This window comes from Carex rostrata, chromosome 19, assembly GCF_964058835.1.
Source record: "Carex rostrata chromosome 19, lpCarRost1.2, whole genome shotgun sequence".
Taxonomy (NCBI): domain Eukaryota; kingdom Viridiplantae; phylum Streptophyta; class Magnoliopsida; order Poales; family Cyperaceae; genus Carex; species Carex rostrata.
The window spans coordinates 8707358-8723904 of record NC_135936.1 but is presented as its reverse complement, the minus strand read 5'-3'; the positions used below and the strand labels follow the sequence as shown (position 1 = coordinate 8723904).

Sequence of the window (16547 nt, the reverse complement as noted above, 5' to 3'; positions counted from 1 at the left end):
TTAAGCCATTCGGCCCATTTTCAGATTCCCATACCGTCGCGACACTCCAATTAAATACCTTTTTTTTCTTCTTCTAGAAAATAAATAAGTTAAATGTCTTTTTGGGGTGACTAATTATTGGTTGACCATCAGATGTTGAGATGAATTTTTTTTTTTTTTTCAAATGAGTGACTTTTAAATATCTACGACCAGATTAACTCACCGCTGTGCTCCGAGTTTCGACAATACCACGCTCTCAATTTCAATCGGCTTCGCTCCCAATGGTGGAGATGTTTTGCATGGAGGAAGTTAGCTTATTTCGTAGAAAAATATTATAAGGCTTCTTTTTTACCAATTTGATAGGAAAGCCAGTCAAATTGTTATTTGTATAAATGAACTGAAAATGTGGTGCCCAATGTATATATAATAATGTAGTTATTCTTGGGGGCAATATGTAATTTTTTTAAAGGAACATATTTAGTTTTGGTAGGAAATATATATATATATATATATATATTTAAATTCCATGGGTGTAGCATCAACTATCAAATAGACTTAATTTGTCAAGTCCTCGCAAAGAAAAAGAGATGATATTATTGTCTACAAGTAATATATTACATATAAATATAAATTTTCTAAAATGTAATAAAGTTGAGTTCTGGTGCTTGTGAAAAACCACTGGTACTTTCTAGAAGTCTTAATTTTGTAATTATTAACGCTGAGCAATTCTATTAAAAAAGAATATATCATATAGAAAGTAATTTAAAAATACACACGAACATGTTTTGAACCTCCGTATGATATAATAGTGCTACATAACAATTTGATAGATCTTTGTGAAAAACATTATTACATTATGTATCAATTTCTTTTGGTGATAAGGTGTTTCTCGAAATGTATATTTTTTTTTTATATTTATATCTTTCTTCCTCAAAACAAATAACATTTGTTGTCTTTAGAATTGTAGGAATTTCATGATATATATTCCTCGACAACTTCGAAATTACGTATTTCCTTCTCTAAAATTTATAATATCATATTTATTATTCTAAAATTTTAAAACTTGCAAACTAATTCAATTATTTTTATATTAATACTCAATTAAAATTTAATAAGCATCCATTTTACGTTTTATTAAAAAAATAAAATACGTAGTCTATGTAAGAAAAATATTTTGTCTTCTAACTGACCGGTTTTCAAGAACAATTGATTAATTTCTCTACTTGTGAAGCATAAACAGTGACATTTAGGTATATGCTTGTGTGCACGCATAAACAGTGACATTTATGTATATGCTTGTGTGTACGTTACAAGTTAGAGAATGAATCAGTTGCTCTCAAAACCAACAAATTAGAAGATTAAATATTTCTACTAAAACAAGTTAAATATTTTTTTTATAAAGGGTAAAATGGATACTTTATAAATTTAAATATTTTTTTATCATTAATGAAGTAGATTAAATTTGAATAGTTTGAATTATCGTTTGAAGTATATTAATTCAATAAGTTTGAAAAGTTTCCAGTAAGATTCAATAAGTTAACATTAGTGAGACTCTTAATAAATATGGTGATAGATTAAGACATTAATCAGACCAAATATGAATATATATTATTATTATTTGAACTGAAACAGTTAATGCAATAAGCGACTAGGTGAAGCCCCTGCAACACGTCCTATATATATTTCAAAGGAAATTTGATGACGACACGGGGTCATGATATTCTTCTTGCGTGTTTAAGTCTTCTCTTCAAAAGGAAAAATATTAATATGTGGTAGCCAGTAACAATTTCTGCATCAGATAGTTTGATTTAAGAATTTTTCTTCAGATCAGTAGTACCTGATTGAAAGAGACGTCGCAATAATATAGAATATAGTTTTAGATTTCTTACCGGTGACTACGCAATGCGAAAATATATAGATTCTAAAAAAACAAAACTGTTGTCTGATGACAATGACCCGCGCGCGCGCGCGCGCACACACACACACATATAGAATATAGTTTTTGCAACTAAAGATTCTTCAAAAAAAATATTAAATGTAAGTCTTTTATAAAGTCATCTTTGGAAAACAAAAACAAAAAAATACATGTAACGACAAAAAGCAATTTATAAATGTATTCGTATTTCGTAGACAAGTTAGATGTTTCTTCTTTGATGAAGGTGTCGCTCAATTTTTTTTTTTTTTTTTTTTTAAGGAATTACGCTACCAACCAACAATTTCATTAAAAAAAAAAAATTTCTTACCGGTGACTACGCAATGCGAAAATAGATTCTAAAAACAACAACAACTGTTGTCTGATGACCATGACCCGCATATTGTTTTCACATCCGCATGGCTTTAAAATACTAGTAATGTACATAACCCCTGTAAAATTTGTGATTTGAAATCTGCTGCAATCTCTGACTCGTGAACAGTATTTCTAAAATCTCTTAAATTCTGAATCAAGCCGTTCAATTTTTCCTCTGCACACATCTCAAAACAGTTAGATTTTCTGTGCACGCATCTCGAAACAGTCTAACAGCTGGATTAGAAAAAACAGGAATTTCAGGAACACTGTTTACCGGCGAGAATTTCAGCAAATCCCAGTTCAAAATTTGTACTAGTATGCAACATATAGGGCTGTCAAAAAAGCTCGCGGCTCGCCTCTAGCTCGCTCGCTAACAGCTCGCTTGGTAGTGGACCGAGCTGTTAACGAGCCAGCTCGGTCCAGGCTCGGGCCAAAATAAACGAGCTGAGCCAGGGGTCAGCTCGGCTTGTTAAGCTACAGTGGATTTAGGATTTAGTCCCGTATAATTTTAAGTCCAGTCTCATTTTCAAAGGCGCAATTATGCAAAATTGATGTATTTTCGGTTTGAGAATAAATGATATGGACTTTAGTTGCTTGAAGATGTGTCTACTGGACGATTTCTTAAATTTTTTGAATGGGTTTTCTTATTTTTTTAATTTTTTAATTTGTATAATAGCAGTCCAATAAAACCCAGCGAGCCAGCTCGTCGGCTCGCGAGCTAGTTCGGACTGGCTTGTCACAAGCTGACCCAGAGGTTTTGGCTCGGATGACCTAGGTCCAGCTCGCTCGGTCCAGGCTCGGGCCAAAATAAACGAGCCGAGCTAAGGCCCAGCTCGTTTACAGCCCTAGCCAACATATACATTTACTTGTTGAATAAAACAGTCAAGACGGAAATAGAAGAGGCAGCTGGCCAGCTGCATATATAATAGAATAGAATAGACACACAAGTTCAAGTTGTATGTTTAAATTCTAGTTGGAAGGTTTTCAATTTTACTGGTAATACTAATGTAATGGACAACTTGCATGTTTCAATTTTACGGGCTTATTCACAAAACAAAACAAAACTAGAATAGAAATAGAAATAGAAGTACCGTTGATTTTCTTCATTAAGATTCGAGCATTGAAAACTTTGTACGGTTGAGATCGGAATAACTGCTTACTGTTGTTCAACATGGCATGGCTTCCACACTTCTTTTATATTGTAACAACTTTTTGTCGTTTTCTGTATCCCAAAACCCAATAAAGAAATAATTTTCGTGGCAATAAAGCGTTGATTGCGCATAAAAGGTTGGGAAGGTTTGACCGGTAATCATATATCGGCCGTGCACCATGCCACCAGCCACCAGCCACCAGCCACCATCTATGAATTAATTGTAATTGAATGTTCCCTTATTTATTTATGTATTATTATAAATTATATTACATAATCCCGATTCCCGGGCGGTATGAATGCTATTATGTTCCCTTATTATGTGCAAGTTATGCATGCATCGCACTCATATTGCATTAATTTTTATATTTTATTTTATCAAAAATGTTTTCCGCTACACTGAAACAAACCTTTACAAGTGTATCATTTGACTCAATACTAATTCTCTTTTTTACAATATAATAAATCTTACTTTTTATATATATGTATATGTATAAGAATCTATTTGATAAGGTGTATTCGTTTTTTTCTGACCAAATATCTTCATGGGGCGCATTATTGTTTGGAATGTCTTTGGTATAATTTGAATTCCCTGTTTCTTTTAAAGCATTTTCTTGGAAGCAATCTTTTAAAATTTTATCGACTTGCATGGAAATATAATTCTTTTAATAACGAAACATAGGACAAATACACACACGCGCGTCTAGAAAAATGAATATCAACATTCAAACCCCAATATATCCTATATTATTTTGTGTCATTTTTCTAAGTAAGAAAATGGAGTCAATTGACTCAATTATTAATATTCACGAGAGATTTTTCAGTCAGGTTTTGAATCTATAATTCTCCACAAGAACAATATATATTGTCTTTAATCACTAGATTAATGACTGGTTTTCATTTTGTGCCATTTTCCTGTACTGTAGAATACAAAAAGAAAAAAAGAGGCAAATGATCTCATCTTTCTCAAACTACAAATAATTAGTAACGCACATGTATGTGTAATTTTTATTCATAACACATTTTTTCTTTACTAGGATCATTTGATTTAGCCTTGTAAAAAATATCAAGTTCCATATATGTCTTCTTGCAAAACAGGATTTCATACATGCCCAAATACGGAATGAAAATACAAAAAAATTATAAATTAAATCTAATGCACATAAGAATTAATATATTCACTAATAATTAGTATAAATTAATTATCTCCATGTCTATTTTTTTTATTATATTGAAAAATGCAATTGAAGTAGCCTCAAATATTTACACACACCACATGATATATCTCTTTCCTTTGGTTGTATATGACACTTGAGATTTTTAATTGCAGGCATCTAAAGGAAATTTTATTTTACTTGATGAAACTAGTCTTACTTCATTACTTAATTAACTATATTCAAATACATATTTGATGAATAGAAAGAATAGGTTTAACTGAAACAGTAGTCATAAGCGATGACAAAATTCTTTCACAAATGTTCTTAGAAAAATACGCATGCAATTACACCATTTTATAGTGGTACATGTTAACATCATATGTTTATAAGTCTATTTTTGTGATTTTAATATTGAAATAGTCGATTCGAACCATTCAATATGGTTTCCGTAATAAATGGTGCCTGGAGACCAAATTTTACATTTTTTGGAAATTGTTTACTATTTATTTAGAATTTTTGAAAATCGTTATTTTTCAATGATTCAGAATTGTCTGAAAACAACAATTTGGTACACATCTTAATAAATACTAGAAATTTTCAAATAAATGTAAAATTTGATCTCCAAGTACATTTTAATATGGAGATCATTTTAAACGGTTCAGATTAACTATTTAAATAAATACGAGCATTGGAATCATATGCGGCGCGACCAATGCATACTTAAGTGTTGAAGCTCATAATTTGAAAAATTCATCTATGTGGGATCTGGAAATTCAACGGTTGAGCATCATTCCGAAAAAAAAAAACAATAAATCAGAACCCTTGCAGGATCTAGACATTAAGCTCCTTAATAAGGAGGAGAGATAATATTTTTGACATGGGGCATTTTTCTTACCGTTGGATTTCCTTAAAAAGAATTGCAGGGGACAATTGCTTAATTAAATGGCACTTTATAAAGCTCATGTACGTACTGCTTATTAATTAAATGGTCGCTCTTTAATAGAGCTGTAATGCAACGCAAAATATATATATCCTTATTTAATTCTTTATTAACTGAAGATATAATTAATGGGAAACGTTAATTAACCTAGTGACACACACACACATATATATATAGCCCATAAAATATATATGTCACTCATAACCGGCCGGCTATATATATTGTAGATCATCCTTTCTTTTTATTTTCCCCCAATTAGCACAAAAGAAAGAAAATGTACAAATTAATATATCCCCCCTCTCCATATATATATATATATATATATATATTACAAAATCTTGTGATATATAATTGAACTATTTGGTGCATGCCTGACTCAACTTCGGTGAACTTCAAATTAAGAATTCAGGTTTATCTCAAACTTGTTTATTTTGTTTACTTTATTTGAATTTAGAATCATAATTTACAACATTTCATTTTGATTTGTAAGTCCTCGTTAAAACAAATTATGAGAAAAATATATATTCCAACAACCAGTAAATTTAAATTTCTCTTACAGATATAAATTAAAATTCAATCATCCTTCCTTTTATTTTTTTTGTTGACATGCATGATATATATCAACGTCCCGTCCGGGAACATGATGGCCAGCTATGTGAAATTATATTTGACATAGACAAATTAATAAGATAAGATAAGATAACACCATCGATCTGTTACACCAACAAGTATGGAATTATTCCAACGGAACTGCTGACGCAACATTTTCATTAGCACCTCTCCTTTCCTTACATACAATGGACAAAACTTGTATCCACAATTAATTAATGGACTTACCTTATAATTATATAGTACTGCTAATTAATTTAATGCGAAGGTTGGAACTTGAGTGAGAAATGGAGAGGATGTAGGTAGGTAACAAATACTTGGGTGCAGGCCCAAGGAAACATCTGAAATCCAAAAGAACCTTTCAATATCATTAATTTAAGAGAGGGTTCAAATGCCTCAATTTTTTTGTGCCTCTACTATGCTTTCATTTTTTAAAACTTTAATAATTCAAAATTTAAAACTTAAAAATCAAAATAAAACCGTTGGATATGATCTATATCATTTTATCTATGCACATGTAAAAAATTATGACATTTCAATTTTATTTTGATTGTCATCAAGAGCTTGTAAAAAATGCACTAATTTGGATGATTTCTAGACGTTGATTTTTGAACTTATTGATTCACATAAAAACAAAATTGAAATGTGATAATTTTTTATGAGCACATAGAGAAAATAACATAGATCACATTTAACGGTTTTATTTTGACTTTTAAGTTTTAAATCTTGAGTTATTAAAGTTTTAAAAAATGGAGGCATGATGGAGGCACAAAAAATAGAGGCATTTGAACCCTCCTCTTAATTTAATTTTCTGCGGGTATACAAACAAACAAGTGGCCTTTCTTTCTTGAACCTTGATGCACTCAGCACTCAGCACTTTCCTTCCTTTTCCCTTTCTGTTTACCGACATTCCAAGGCACTTCATTCAATTCCTATAAAAATTAAAAAGCAAACCAGGGGAGGGGTCCAGGGCAGTTTTGTAATTCTATATATAATGCATTAATTATATAATGGTAATGGTAATGGTAATGGTAATATACAATTAATGCATGAACCTAGCTACCGACGTCATAGTTAATTAATTAGTCCCCTTATTTTTAAAATTAATCAACTTATTGTTTGTTTGTTTGTTTGTTTTTTTGAATAAATAAAATTGGCTTATTGGTCTCATATTGTGGTCGATCGTTTGCAGGCAGGCTCTTTTGACTTGAAATTTAGACCCATTTGCATTTCCCTAAATGATACCCTCCCCAGTTGATGAGGTCACTTGTAATTTATAAATTATGAACCCCTTCTTCTCTTCATATCCCTAGAAAGCGATTGAAAACCACATGCTATCACTTGGGTCTTGGGTCTTGGGTCCCTTTACATAATAATATTACAATGAAGAACTACAAACTCGATCAACCTCAAAACAATAATACATTTGCAACAACTCCCATGCAAAGCCCTTCTAGGCCTCTCAATCTCATCTCTGTTCTCTTCCTCCTCAGCCTAGGTTTTGTTCTGGGCATCCTCACAAGCTTTTATGTCGACTCCAATCCCCTCCCTCTTCGATCCACCCGTAATTTTATCGATGTTCTTTCGCCTTCAGTACTTCCACCACCATCATCGCCTCCACCTCCCCCTCCCCTGTCACAGCCGGAGCCAAAGTCGGCAAAATTCGCCACACCAACAACAATTTCATCGGATAACAAGACTAGAACCGTTGAAAATGAGCCGGTAGGATTTCAAGGTTACGTGGAGCCTAGGAAGGCCATGCACAACATGACAGAGGAGGAATTGTTTTGGTGGGCATCAATGGTGCCGCAGGTTGCGAAGCGTCCGTCAAAACATGTGCCGAAAGTCGCATTTTTGTTCCTCACAAGGGGAGAGTTACCCTTTGCAGAGTTCTGGGATTTGTTCTTCAAGGGGCATAAGGGTCTTTACTCAATATATTGGCATGCTGATCCTTCCTTCAACGGGTCCATGCCGAAGCATTCAGCCTTTCATGGAAGAAGAATTCCAAGCAAGGTAATGATCTTTATTTGAATTTTTTTTTTTTTTTTTTTTTTTGTGGCATTGACTGATCCTCAATCCTGATAGTCTCCTTAATTTTGAATGTTTCTGGATTAGTGTTACGGTTACCCGTTGTTTGAATTCAAATTTGGTCATTAGTACGAGGTACACCGTTCTCCGAGAATATCATAATTTATTACACTGTTCTTCATGACAATGGGCTTCGGTTATCCCGTAATTAATTACTACTTGAGATAAACGAATAATCATAAAATAATAATGAAAAACATGATCCGAGAAATTAATATCCATTGGTCAGAGACGTCTTCGTTCTACTTACTTGGAGCTAAATACAAATTACAAAATACTATGAACCAAGGTGTCAATTATATACACAGGATGGATGCTGACATGATCACAAGTTGTATAGGAGCAATCAATAATTAGCAACATGTGATGTGATATTTCTTAGCGCGCGGTTCATTTAATTTAAGCCAAGTGTAGAAACTAGAATCTATGCATAGATAGCAGAAGTAGATTCATAAATGACTACCATTCAATTAATTTTGCTTCCATCTATTGAAAATAATTAGGAAAATTAATATTGATAAAATTTTGACACTGTCAAATTAATTAAATTAACAGGAAGTGCTATGGGGCCATATAAGCATGATGGAGGCAGAGCGGCGGCTTCTTGCGAACGCACTCCTCGACTTATCAAACGAGCGCTTCATCCTCCTCTCAGAAACGCACGTACCGCTCTTCAACTTCTCCACCGTCTACTCTTATGTCATCAACTCCACCCAGGTCTACCTCGAATCATTCGACGAACAAAGCCCTACCGGCAGAGGCAGATATCAGAGACTCATGCATCCACAGATAAAACTTAATCAGTGGCGAAAGGGGTCACAGTGGTTTGAAATCGACCGTAAGATCGCGGTAGATGTGATATCCGACCAGACCTATTTTCCTCTATTCCAGAAGCATTGCAAGTATAATTGTTACACTGATGAGCACTATTTGCCAACATTTTTGCACATTAAGTATTGGTGGGCCCTAGCAAATAGGTCACTGACTTGGGTTGACTGGTCGAGGGGCGGGCCCCACCCGGCTAGGTATTCGAGGACGGAGGTAACCGTTGAGTTCTTGAATTGGTTGAGAGATGGGCACACATGCACATACAATGGCAACCAGACTAGGGTTTGCTTCCTCTTTGCTAGGAAGTTCTTGCCTAATGCCCTCACAAGGTTCTTGAGATTTGCTCCTCAAGTCATGAGATTTGGTTGAGCCAATGAGAATTAGCCACGTCAAAGTCCGTATAACATTAGTTATTCCTTCATTTTTTTCTTTTTATAAATTAATTAATATGTTGCACTTGCACATGATAAACTGTGTGTACAGTATTGATTCCATTTTTTCTATGTATTTTTTGTAAAAATATAAGAGGAGATGACTTGACATTGTAGAGATATTTGAGTAAATTAATTAAGGTATCTATATACAAAAATAAAAACAGTTAATTATTTTCCTTTTTATTTTACTTCTGAACAATTCATATTGTTTAAATTATCACTTTTTGTTTTAATTAATATCTGATAGGATACCCTATTTATCTTACATTCAGCTCCATGAAAATGTCAAATTTCAAAGAAAGCTTCAAGATATATATATATATAAAAAAAAGAGGAAAATAAAAATTGACGGTACCTTATCCGTCCGACGACCACATATCGTTATTTACAACACTGGTCTCAACTAGTGATAAATTGTATTCATGTGAATGAATGCCAAATCGGTCCAATATATCTCTGTTCGAAACCATGCAATTCGTTGCATGATTCATCCATACCGCTTCAACATTTGTGCATATCTAAGTGCTCACGAATCATGAATGATTTTTATATAAATCATCTCTACTTAATACTTATTAAGAAATAGTATACCAACTCAAAAGCAAAACATCTAATTCCATATGTAAAGAAGGCCCAAATGAAAATGATTTGCAATAAAAAAAAAAAAAATCTACCTAATCCTAAAAGGGCCCCCAAAGAATCCCAACAGAGTACAGAACCTACCCAAAGCCCAAAATTATTGGAGAAAGTTCCAACAACCTTCCCAAACAATTTGGCAAAAATTTCCTAGCAAACAAAAAGCAAACCCTAGTTTCCATACCGTTGTAATTACAAGATCTCCCATGCCTCAACTTCTTCAAAAATTCAATCGTCACATCATCTCCTGAAAATTTAGCTGGCTGGTACTCATTTTTAGACCAACTCATCCATGTCAAGCTCCTGTTTTCTACATTTCGCCACTTGTTTATATTAAGCATTGTTGGCAAGTAGTGCTCATGTGCCACACACAATTTACAATGTTTTCTAAATTCTGGATAATATTTTTCATCTGATATCACTTCAAGTGCCAGTTTACGATCCATGTCGAACCACTGAGAACCTTTGTGCCAGTGCTCAGGCCTGATGACTGGGCCCATCTTCTTACTGTATCGAGTTCGGCCTGTTGGTCCGGGCATATTATTGTAGGATTCAATGTAGATTGTGGGGCCCATGAGGTAGGAGTATACTGTGGAGAAGTTGAAGAGAGGGATGTGTGACTCCGAGAGGAGAATGAAGCGCTCGTTTGTAAAATCGAGAAGTGCGTTTGCGAGGAGACGGCGCTCTGCGTCCATCATGTTCACATGGCCCCATCTGGTTTTCTGCATTTTAATCATCAAACTATACATTGATAGATATTGAAGCATCCAGATCATTGTATGGTGATTCTACTTCACTGACACATGTAGTGAAGATGAGAGGGGTACATAATTTATGAAACTTATTTTTCTTGGAAATAAATGATACATGATCCAATTATGTCCTATCAAAATATAAAGATATGGTTATGACTTATGGAGCCAATGCAAACCAAATCAAAATACAGCACAGCATAACTTGCACAACACAAAAATAGAACAATATAAAGATATGGTTATGACTTATGAGTGGTAAAAGAGGCTTTTCCACTGGGCCTTGGCCCACAAGGAAACAGTAGGCCCAGTTAAAGAACCTCTTTTGCTATCAGCGGTCATGTATTTAACATTTTAATATGTTCCTCAGCTGCTTGGTTGTTTCCTAATCATGAAGGCACATATTTGTCAACTCCATAAATTTTCAGACCTAACAGCTAATTATCTTACTTAGTACAGTATCAATAAGGGGGGGATTAAGAATGGATTAAGGCATATGTATCTCTTAAGATAATTAGCTGAACCGCATAACCATAGTAAAAGTGAAAGGAAAACAAAAACTTCTTTAATTAAGCACATATAGCATTAGTGAAGGAACATATGTACCTTGCTTCGGATTCTTCTTCCATAGAAAACAGACTCGACAGGCACAGATCCATTAAACAGAGGATCAGAATGCACATAAATGGAATATAGACCTCCATGTCCCTTGAAAAACTTATCCCACAATGGTGAAAGGGGGATCTCTCCCTTTGTGAGGAACAAAAATGCAATTTTTGGAAACCAATGGTATGGAAGCTTCTTAATGCGCGGCACCATTGATGCCTTCCAAAATAACTCTCCATCACTGATGTCATGCATAATGTCAGTTGGTTTCATGTATCTTTTAAATCCTGCCCGTGCTTCTATCATCGGTTTGGCTTTCTTAACCGGCAGTACAGCTGGCAGATTCAAAGAAGAAGAAGAAGAAGAAGAAGAAGAGCGTGAGATAGTACTTGATTTGATGTGGTGCCCTTTTATAATGCCAAGGCCGAAACCGATTGCTAAAAAGAAGAAAGCGAAGAGAAGTTTGATGGTTAAAGATGAACTGGATGGTGGTGGTGACCATAGAGGTGATAATGTTTTTTGTCTGTAGGAAGAAGATCTTAAGCTCTTCATTGTTGATTTTCAATTTCTTCAAGAGTTGGATCAGATTAAGATTAAGAGCGAGTACATGCAGGAGCCAGCTAGCTCTTAAAGACTTTGACTAATTGGTGACTAGGGATATCTTAATATATATTTCATATGGCCTCCGCCTGATCAGATCATCATCGATCGTTTTATTTTACTGGCAAATTTAATTAAGATCTATGCTCTTGGTTTCAGTACTGAACAAGATTCTTTATGTTTCCTGTTGACTTAATATCTCCTCCCTTTCTCTTTATGTGTGATTTTCTGAAATTTTGAACCATCCAAAAACATACATTTATTTTATACATATCAAAAAATATATAAAAATAAAAAAAATCTGGTCTCCATGCACATTGTAATATGTAGATTATATTGAGTGATTTGAATCAACTATTTGAACTTTGAAAATAAAAATAAAGTTACAATCGATATATGATCGGCATGCAAAAATAATGGGACGTTTTAATCCTATTCTATATATGAGGATTAATTGTGGTCAAACCTTTTCATTTATAGAAATTCATTACAAATAAATAGATAAATGGATGAATTTCTTAAAAATGATTCAGTTTCTTTTAAATTTTAATAAAATAGAGATAAAAAGGATATTTTTTTTGGCAAAACATGTGAGGGTTTGAGGCCATATACCAAATGAATCGAATCATAATTGGATTCCTTTTATGACATGTAAATATTACCGCCATCTATCTATTTACCTAAATCATAAATAAAATATTCTGAATTGCGGTTGGGATCTGCGAAATAAAAGTTGAATTCAAAATATTGAAGAGTACCTTTGAAATTGGCAATCAAATAGTTAAGAATATATGCAATTGTAATTAAAGAATTTAAAGTCCAACACGGACCGCTACCTTTTGTGAATATTGAATTGACTTTATCTTGAATCAAGTCGACCGCTTTAGCGGCACGGTAGGGATCAATTTCAACATTAATTAATAACATCGCCAAAATTCAATAACTAACTATTTAACAATTAAATGAAGGAGAAGAGTACTTAAAATCTGAGCATCCAAAAAGAAAATAAAGAATAAAAGGTTAGTGCGCCTTGCCTTTACAATGGGATACAAATTTGTTAATTCATAAGTTCACATGATATATTTTCCGATTATTTTATTTATATTCAAAAAATAAATAAAATTTAAAAAAATATCCAAAGCCCGACAGTATTTTCAAAACTACCCAAACTAATTTTATTTATATTCGATGTCACCAAAAAAGGGTGTCATCCGATCCCCCCTCATATATATATATATATATATATATATATAGAGTACGGCTAACGCGCTTCCTCTAGCATATGGGCCGAAATGCTTCCGGTGGAAATTTGAAATTTCAAAATCCAAAAAGTCGATCTGAACCGTTCATCTTCTTCTCCATATTAATATCTGCTTGGAGACCAAATTTTACATTTTTCTGAATTTTTTTACTATTTATTAAGCCACTTTGAAAATCGCTGATCCAATGGTTTTACTGTTTTGTTAAGCCACCGTTGGATCAGCGATTTTCAATGTGGCTTAATAAATAGTAAAAAATTTCAGAAAAATGTAAAATTTGGTCTCCAAGCAGATATTAATATGGAGAAGGAGATGAACGGTTCAGATCGACTTTTTGAATTTTGAAATTTCAAATTTCCACCGGAAGCATTTCGGCCCATATGCTAGAGGAAGCGCGTTAGCCATACTCTATATATATATATATATATATATAGAGGTAGGCTAATATACAATCGATTGTTCCTGAGGTCCCGTACAACCAAGTCATTTTCCGATTTTTAAAGTTCAAATCATCGATCCAAACCGTTCATCTTGTTCTCCATATTAATATGTGCTTGGAGACCAAATTTTACATTTTTTTGAATTTTTTTACTATTTATTAAGTCACTTTGAAAATCGCTGATCCAACGGTAGCTTCTGGTTTTACTGTTTTGTTAAGCCACCGTTGGATCAGCGGTTTTCAAAGTGGCTTAATAAATAGTAAAAAAATTCAGAAAAATGTAAAATTTGGTCTCCAAACACATATTAATATGGAGAACAAGATGAACGGTTTGGATCGATCATTTGGACTTTAAAAATCAGAAAATGACTTGGTTGTACAAGACCTCAGGAACAATCGATTGTATATTAGCCTACCTCTATATATATATATATATATATATATAGATAGGCTAATAAACAATTGATTGTTCCTGGGCCTTGGAGCAATCAAGTTTTAAACCGTCCGATCTGATTTTAGATCCGTGCTTGATCTGATCAGAGTTGTCGCTGGTTTCAATAGAACGGAACGGAAAAAATTGAAACTTCGCTCCGTTAGCTGATTTGGTTTTCCTCCGCCCGCCTCTCTCTCTCTCTCGTTCTCTTCTTCTCCATTAGATCGCTCGATCCTAAATTGCTAAATTCTTCTCCTTCTAAATCGTACCATATTACAGTAATGCGATTTTCTCACGACAATAGCCTCCAACCTCTCCACCACGGTGTCTCCTCCTTCGCGCCTCATCTCTTTACAGCGCCGCTTGCTTCGCTCTCCTCCTCCGATTCCCAAGCTACTGTGCTCTCTAGCGCCTCCTCCGGTATGCTCCTTATCTCTCTCTCGTAGGTCAGCTTGTGGCCTTCTCTTCGTGGCCAATTTGCATTTTTCTGGTTTAGCTCATGATTGTTGTTAACCATCAAATTAGGATCTTGGTTGGGTACAAATTGGTACAAATTTCGAACAAACTAATTGGGGATGCAATTTCAAACACATGCAAGCTAATTTCGTTTAAATATGCTCCCGTCCAAGCTAAGTTCGATTTTCTTTGATTTGAATCTGTATTTTGAAACTTGTAAATATCAAATTGGTCTTCTCAAATCAGAGCATCAAATTCAATGCAAATAAGACAAACAAAATTAAAATAACTTGAGTGTTAATTTCTGGTCATGAAAAAAATGAACTAATAAGTAATTCATTCTAACAAATTAGACCAATTTATGTTCATTCCTGGCATGAGCTATCTGGAATGCCACAAGTACCAGTTTGCTGCTTATTGGGCCAATTTATGTTCACAATGCAGATTGAAGCATTCTCATTGGAAAAAACGTTGTCAGAAGAAATCAGAGGCAACTAAAATTTGCAGTGGGGAAGGGCCTAGGAGATTGGAAGCAAAATAGAATTACTGTGGATGCAAGGGCTTAGGAAATTATGTTTCTTGTTAATTGAATTATAGGGGTATACTGGTATAGGTGTCTTTGTTGGAGCTTTTATTTTGTGGAGGGTTGTGTTTTATGGAATTGTATCTCTTTCGTTTTAAAATTAATACAAACAATGTACTGGTAAAATAATGCAATACTATTGTTGTGTAACACTATATCCCTTTTTATTGTTATTGTTATGTTCAATTCAGCTGTTCAAATTTCAGTTATTCGTTTCTGGATCAAATAATTGAAACTTTTTGTTGCACATTTGAACTGGTATAAATAATGCATGGGTGTGTTATTAATTTCTAGTACAATATTTAACATCTGTGGAAATTCAAGATTGGTCCAAAAATCATTCATTTATATAACGGTAACAAATCTAATTTTGTCAAGCAACATCAACTAACAATAATAGTTATCTTATAAACAACAACAAACCTCACACTAATCTATATCCCCTAATGAAACCAACATAAAACAAAAATATATGGCCTAAGACTAGCCCTGGCCGCACACAGCAAAACTGTACCAGTCTATGATACACAGACCTGGACCATATATCAACATTAAAAAAAAAAAGCATCCTTTGAAATCTTGCTCAATTTAAACTTCTAGATTTGAATCATGCATCTAGTTTATCTGCGCAAAAATACCAAGAGATGAAATTAGAACATACAAAAAGACTTAAAAGAAATAACAAGAAAATAAATAAGGCTTAAGGTTTCCATGAAAAGGTCAAAACTGAAATATTTCATAATAAGCCACATGCATATTAAGGTACAAAACTATATAACTGCACTGCCTTAGAAAGACAAGAAATCGCCTTTAAAGGCAAAAACCAAAACGTTGAAACAAATTAACAAACCTGTAATAATCTTGAGAGTGAAATAAATGTCTGCCTCCTTACTACTTCACATGGATCACATAATGACTATGCTATTCTTGGGATATAGCGGCAAAGTTTGCAAATAATATTGAAGTTTTATCAGCTGGAATAAATGTGAAAGAGCATTAAGAACTCAGATAGCAACAACTTATAGTAGGTGCAGTGTGGAACAGTACAGGCTGGTACAGGAAGTAACAATTGATTTGAGAACTAAGCAACATATAAGCAGCATGTAATGGAATCAGTGTGGGTTACCAGTAGTTAAAAAAAAAAAATCATTAGTCGTTTATATCAATTCATTACAAATAGGCATGTACCTTATAGGAACCAAAATAGATAGGAAAAAAAAAAACTTTAGTATATAAATAAAGCCACGTTTAATCTTCAATTTAAATAAATCAATGAATATTTTATACTTTTGAATCTGATTTTTATATAAA

The 16547-nt window shown here is 33.5% G+C and overlaps 2 protein-coding genes across 2 annotated transcripts; one reads left to right on the top strand and one right to left on the bottom strand.

Moving 5' to 3' along the window:
* The first annotated feature begins 7479 nt into the window (after positions 1 to 7479).
* On the top strand, positions 7480 to 9633 carry LOC144571819 (glycosyltransferase BC10-like). The gene is made up of 2 exons (XM_078321198.1): positions 7480 to 8135; positions 8766 to 9633. Exons 1-2 carry the CDS (start codon positions 7506 to 7508, stop codon positions 9405 to 9407), a joined length of 1272 nt encoding a protein of 423 aa, XP_078177324.1. The 5' UTR covers positions 7480 to 7505; the 3' UTR covers positions 9408 to 9633.
* Positions 9634 to 10008: 375 nt separating this feature from the next.
* On the bottom strand, positions 10009 to 12056 carry LOC144571717 (glycosyltransferase BC10-like). The gene is made up of 2 exons (XM_078321080.1): positions 11467 to 12056; positions 10009 to 10830 (listed from the first exon to the last, which is right to left on the bottom strand). Exons 1-2 carry the CDS (start codon positions 12016 to 12018, stop codon positions 10192 to 10194), a joined length of 1191 nt encoding a protein of 396 aa, XP_078177206.1. The 5' UTR covers positions 12019 to 12056; the 3' UTR covers positions 10009 to 10191.
* Between the last annotated feature and the right edge of the window lie 4491 nt (positions 12057 to 16547).

Bases quoted from the DNA above. Each gene is read 5' to 3' on its own strand.
- LOC144571717 (XM_078321080.1), bottom strand. From the start codon at position 12,018: ATGAAGAGCTTAAGATCTTCTTCCTACAGACAAAAAACATTATCACCT. The intron at 10,831-11,466 runs GTACATATGTTC...ATTAAAATGCAG, and splicing joins GAAGAAGAATCCGAAGCAAG to AAAACCAGATGGGGCCATGT.
- LOC144571819 (XM_078321198.1), top strand. From the start codon at position 7,506: ATGAAGAACTACAAACTCGATCAACCTCAAAACAATAATACATTTGCA. The intron at 8,136-8,765 runs GTAATGATCTTT...TTAAATTAACAG, and splicing joins GAAGAAGAATTCCAAGCAAG to GAAGTGCTATGGGGCCATAT.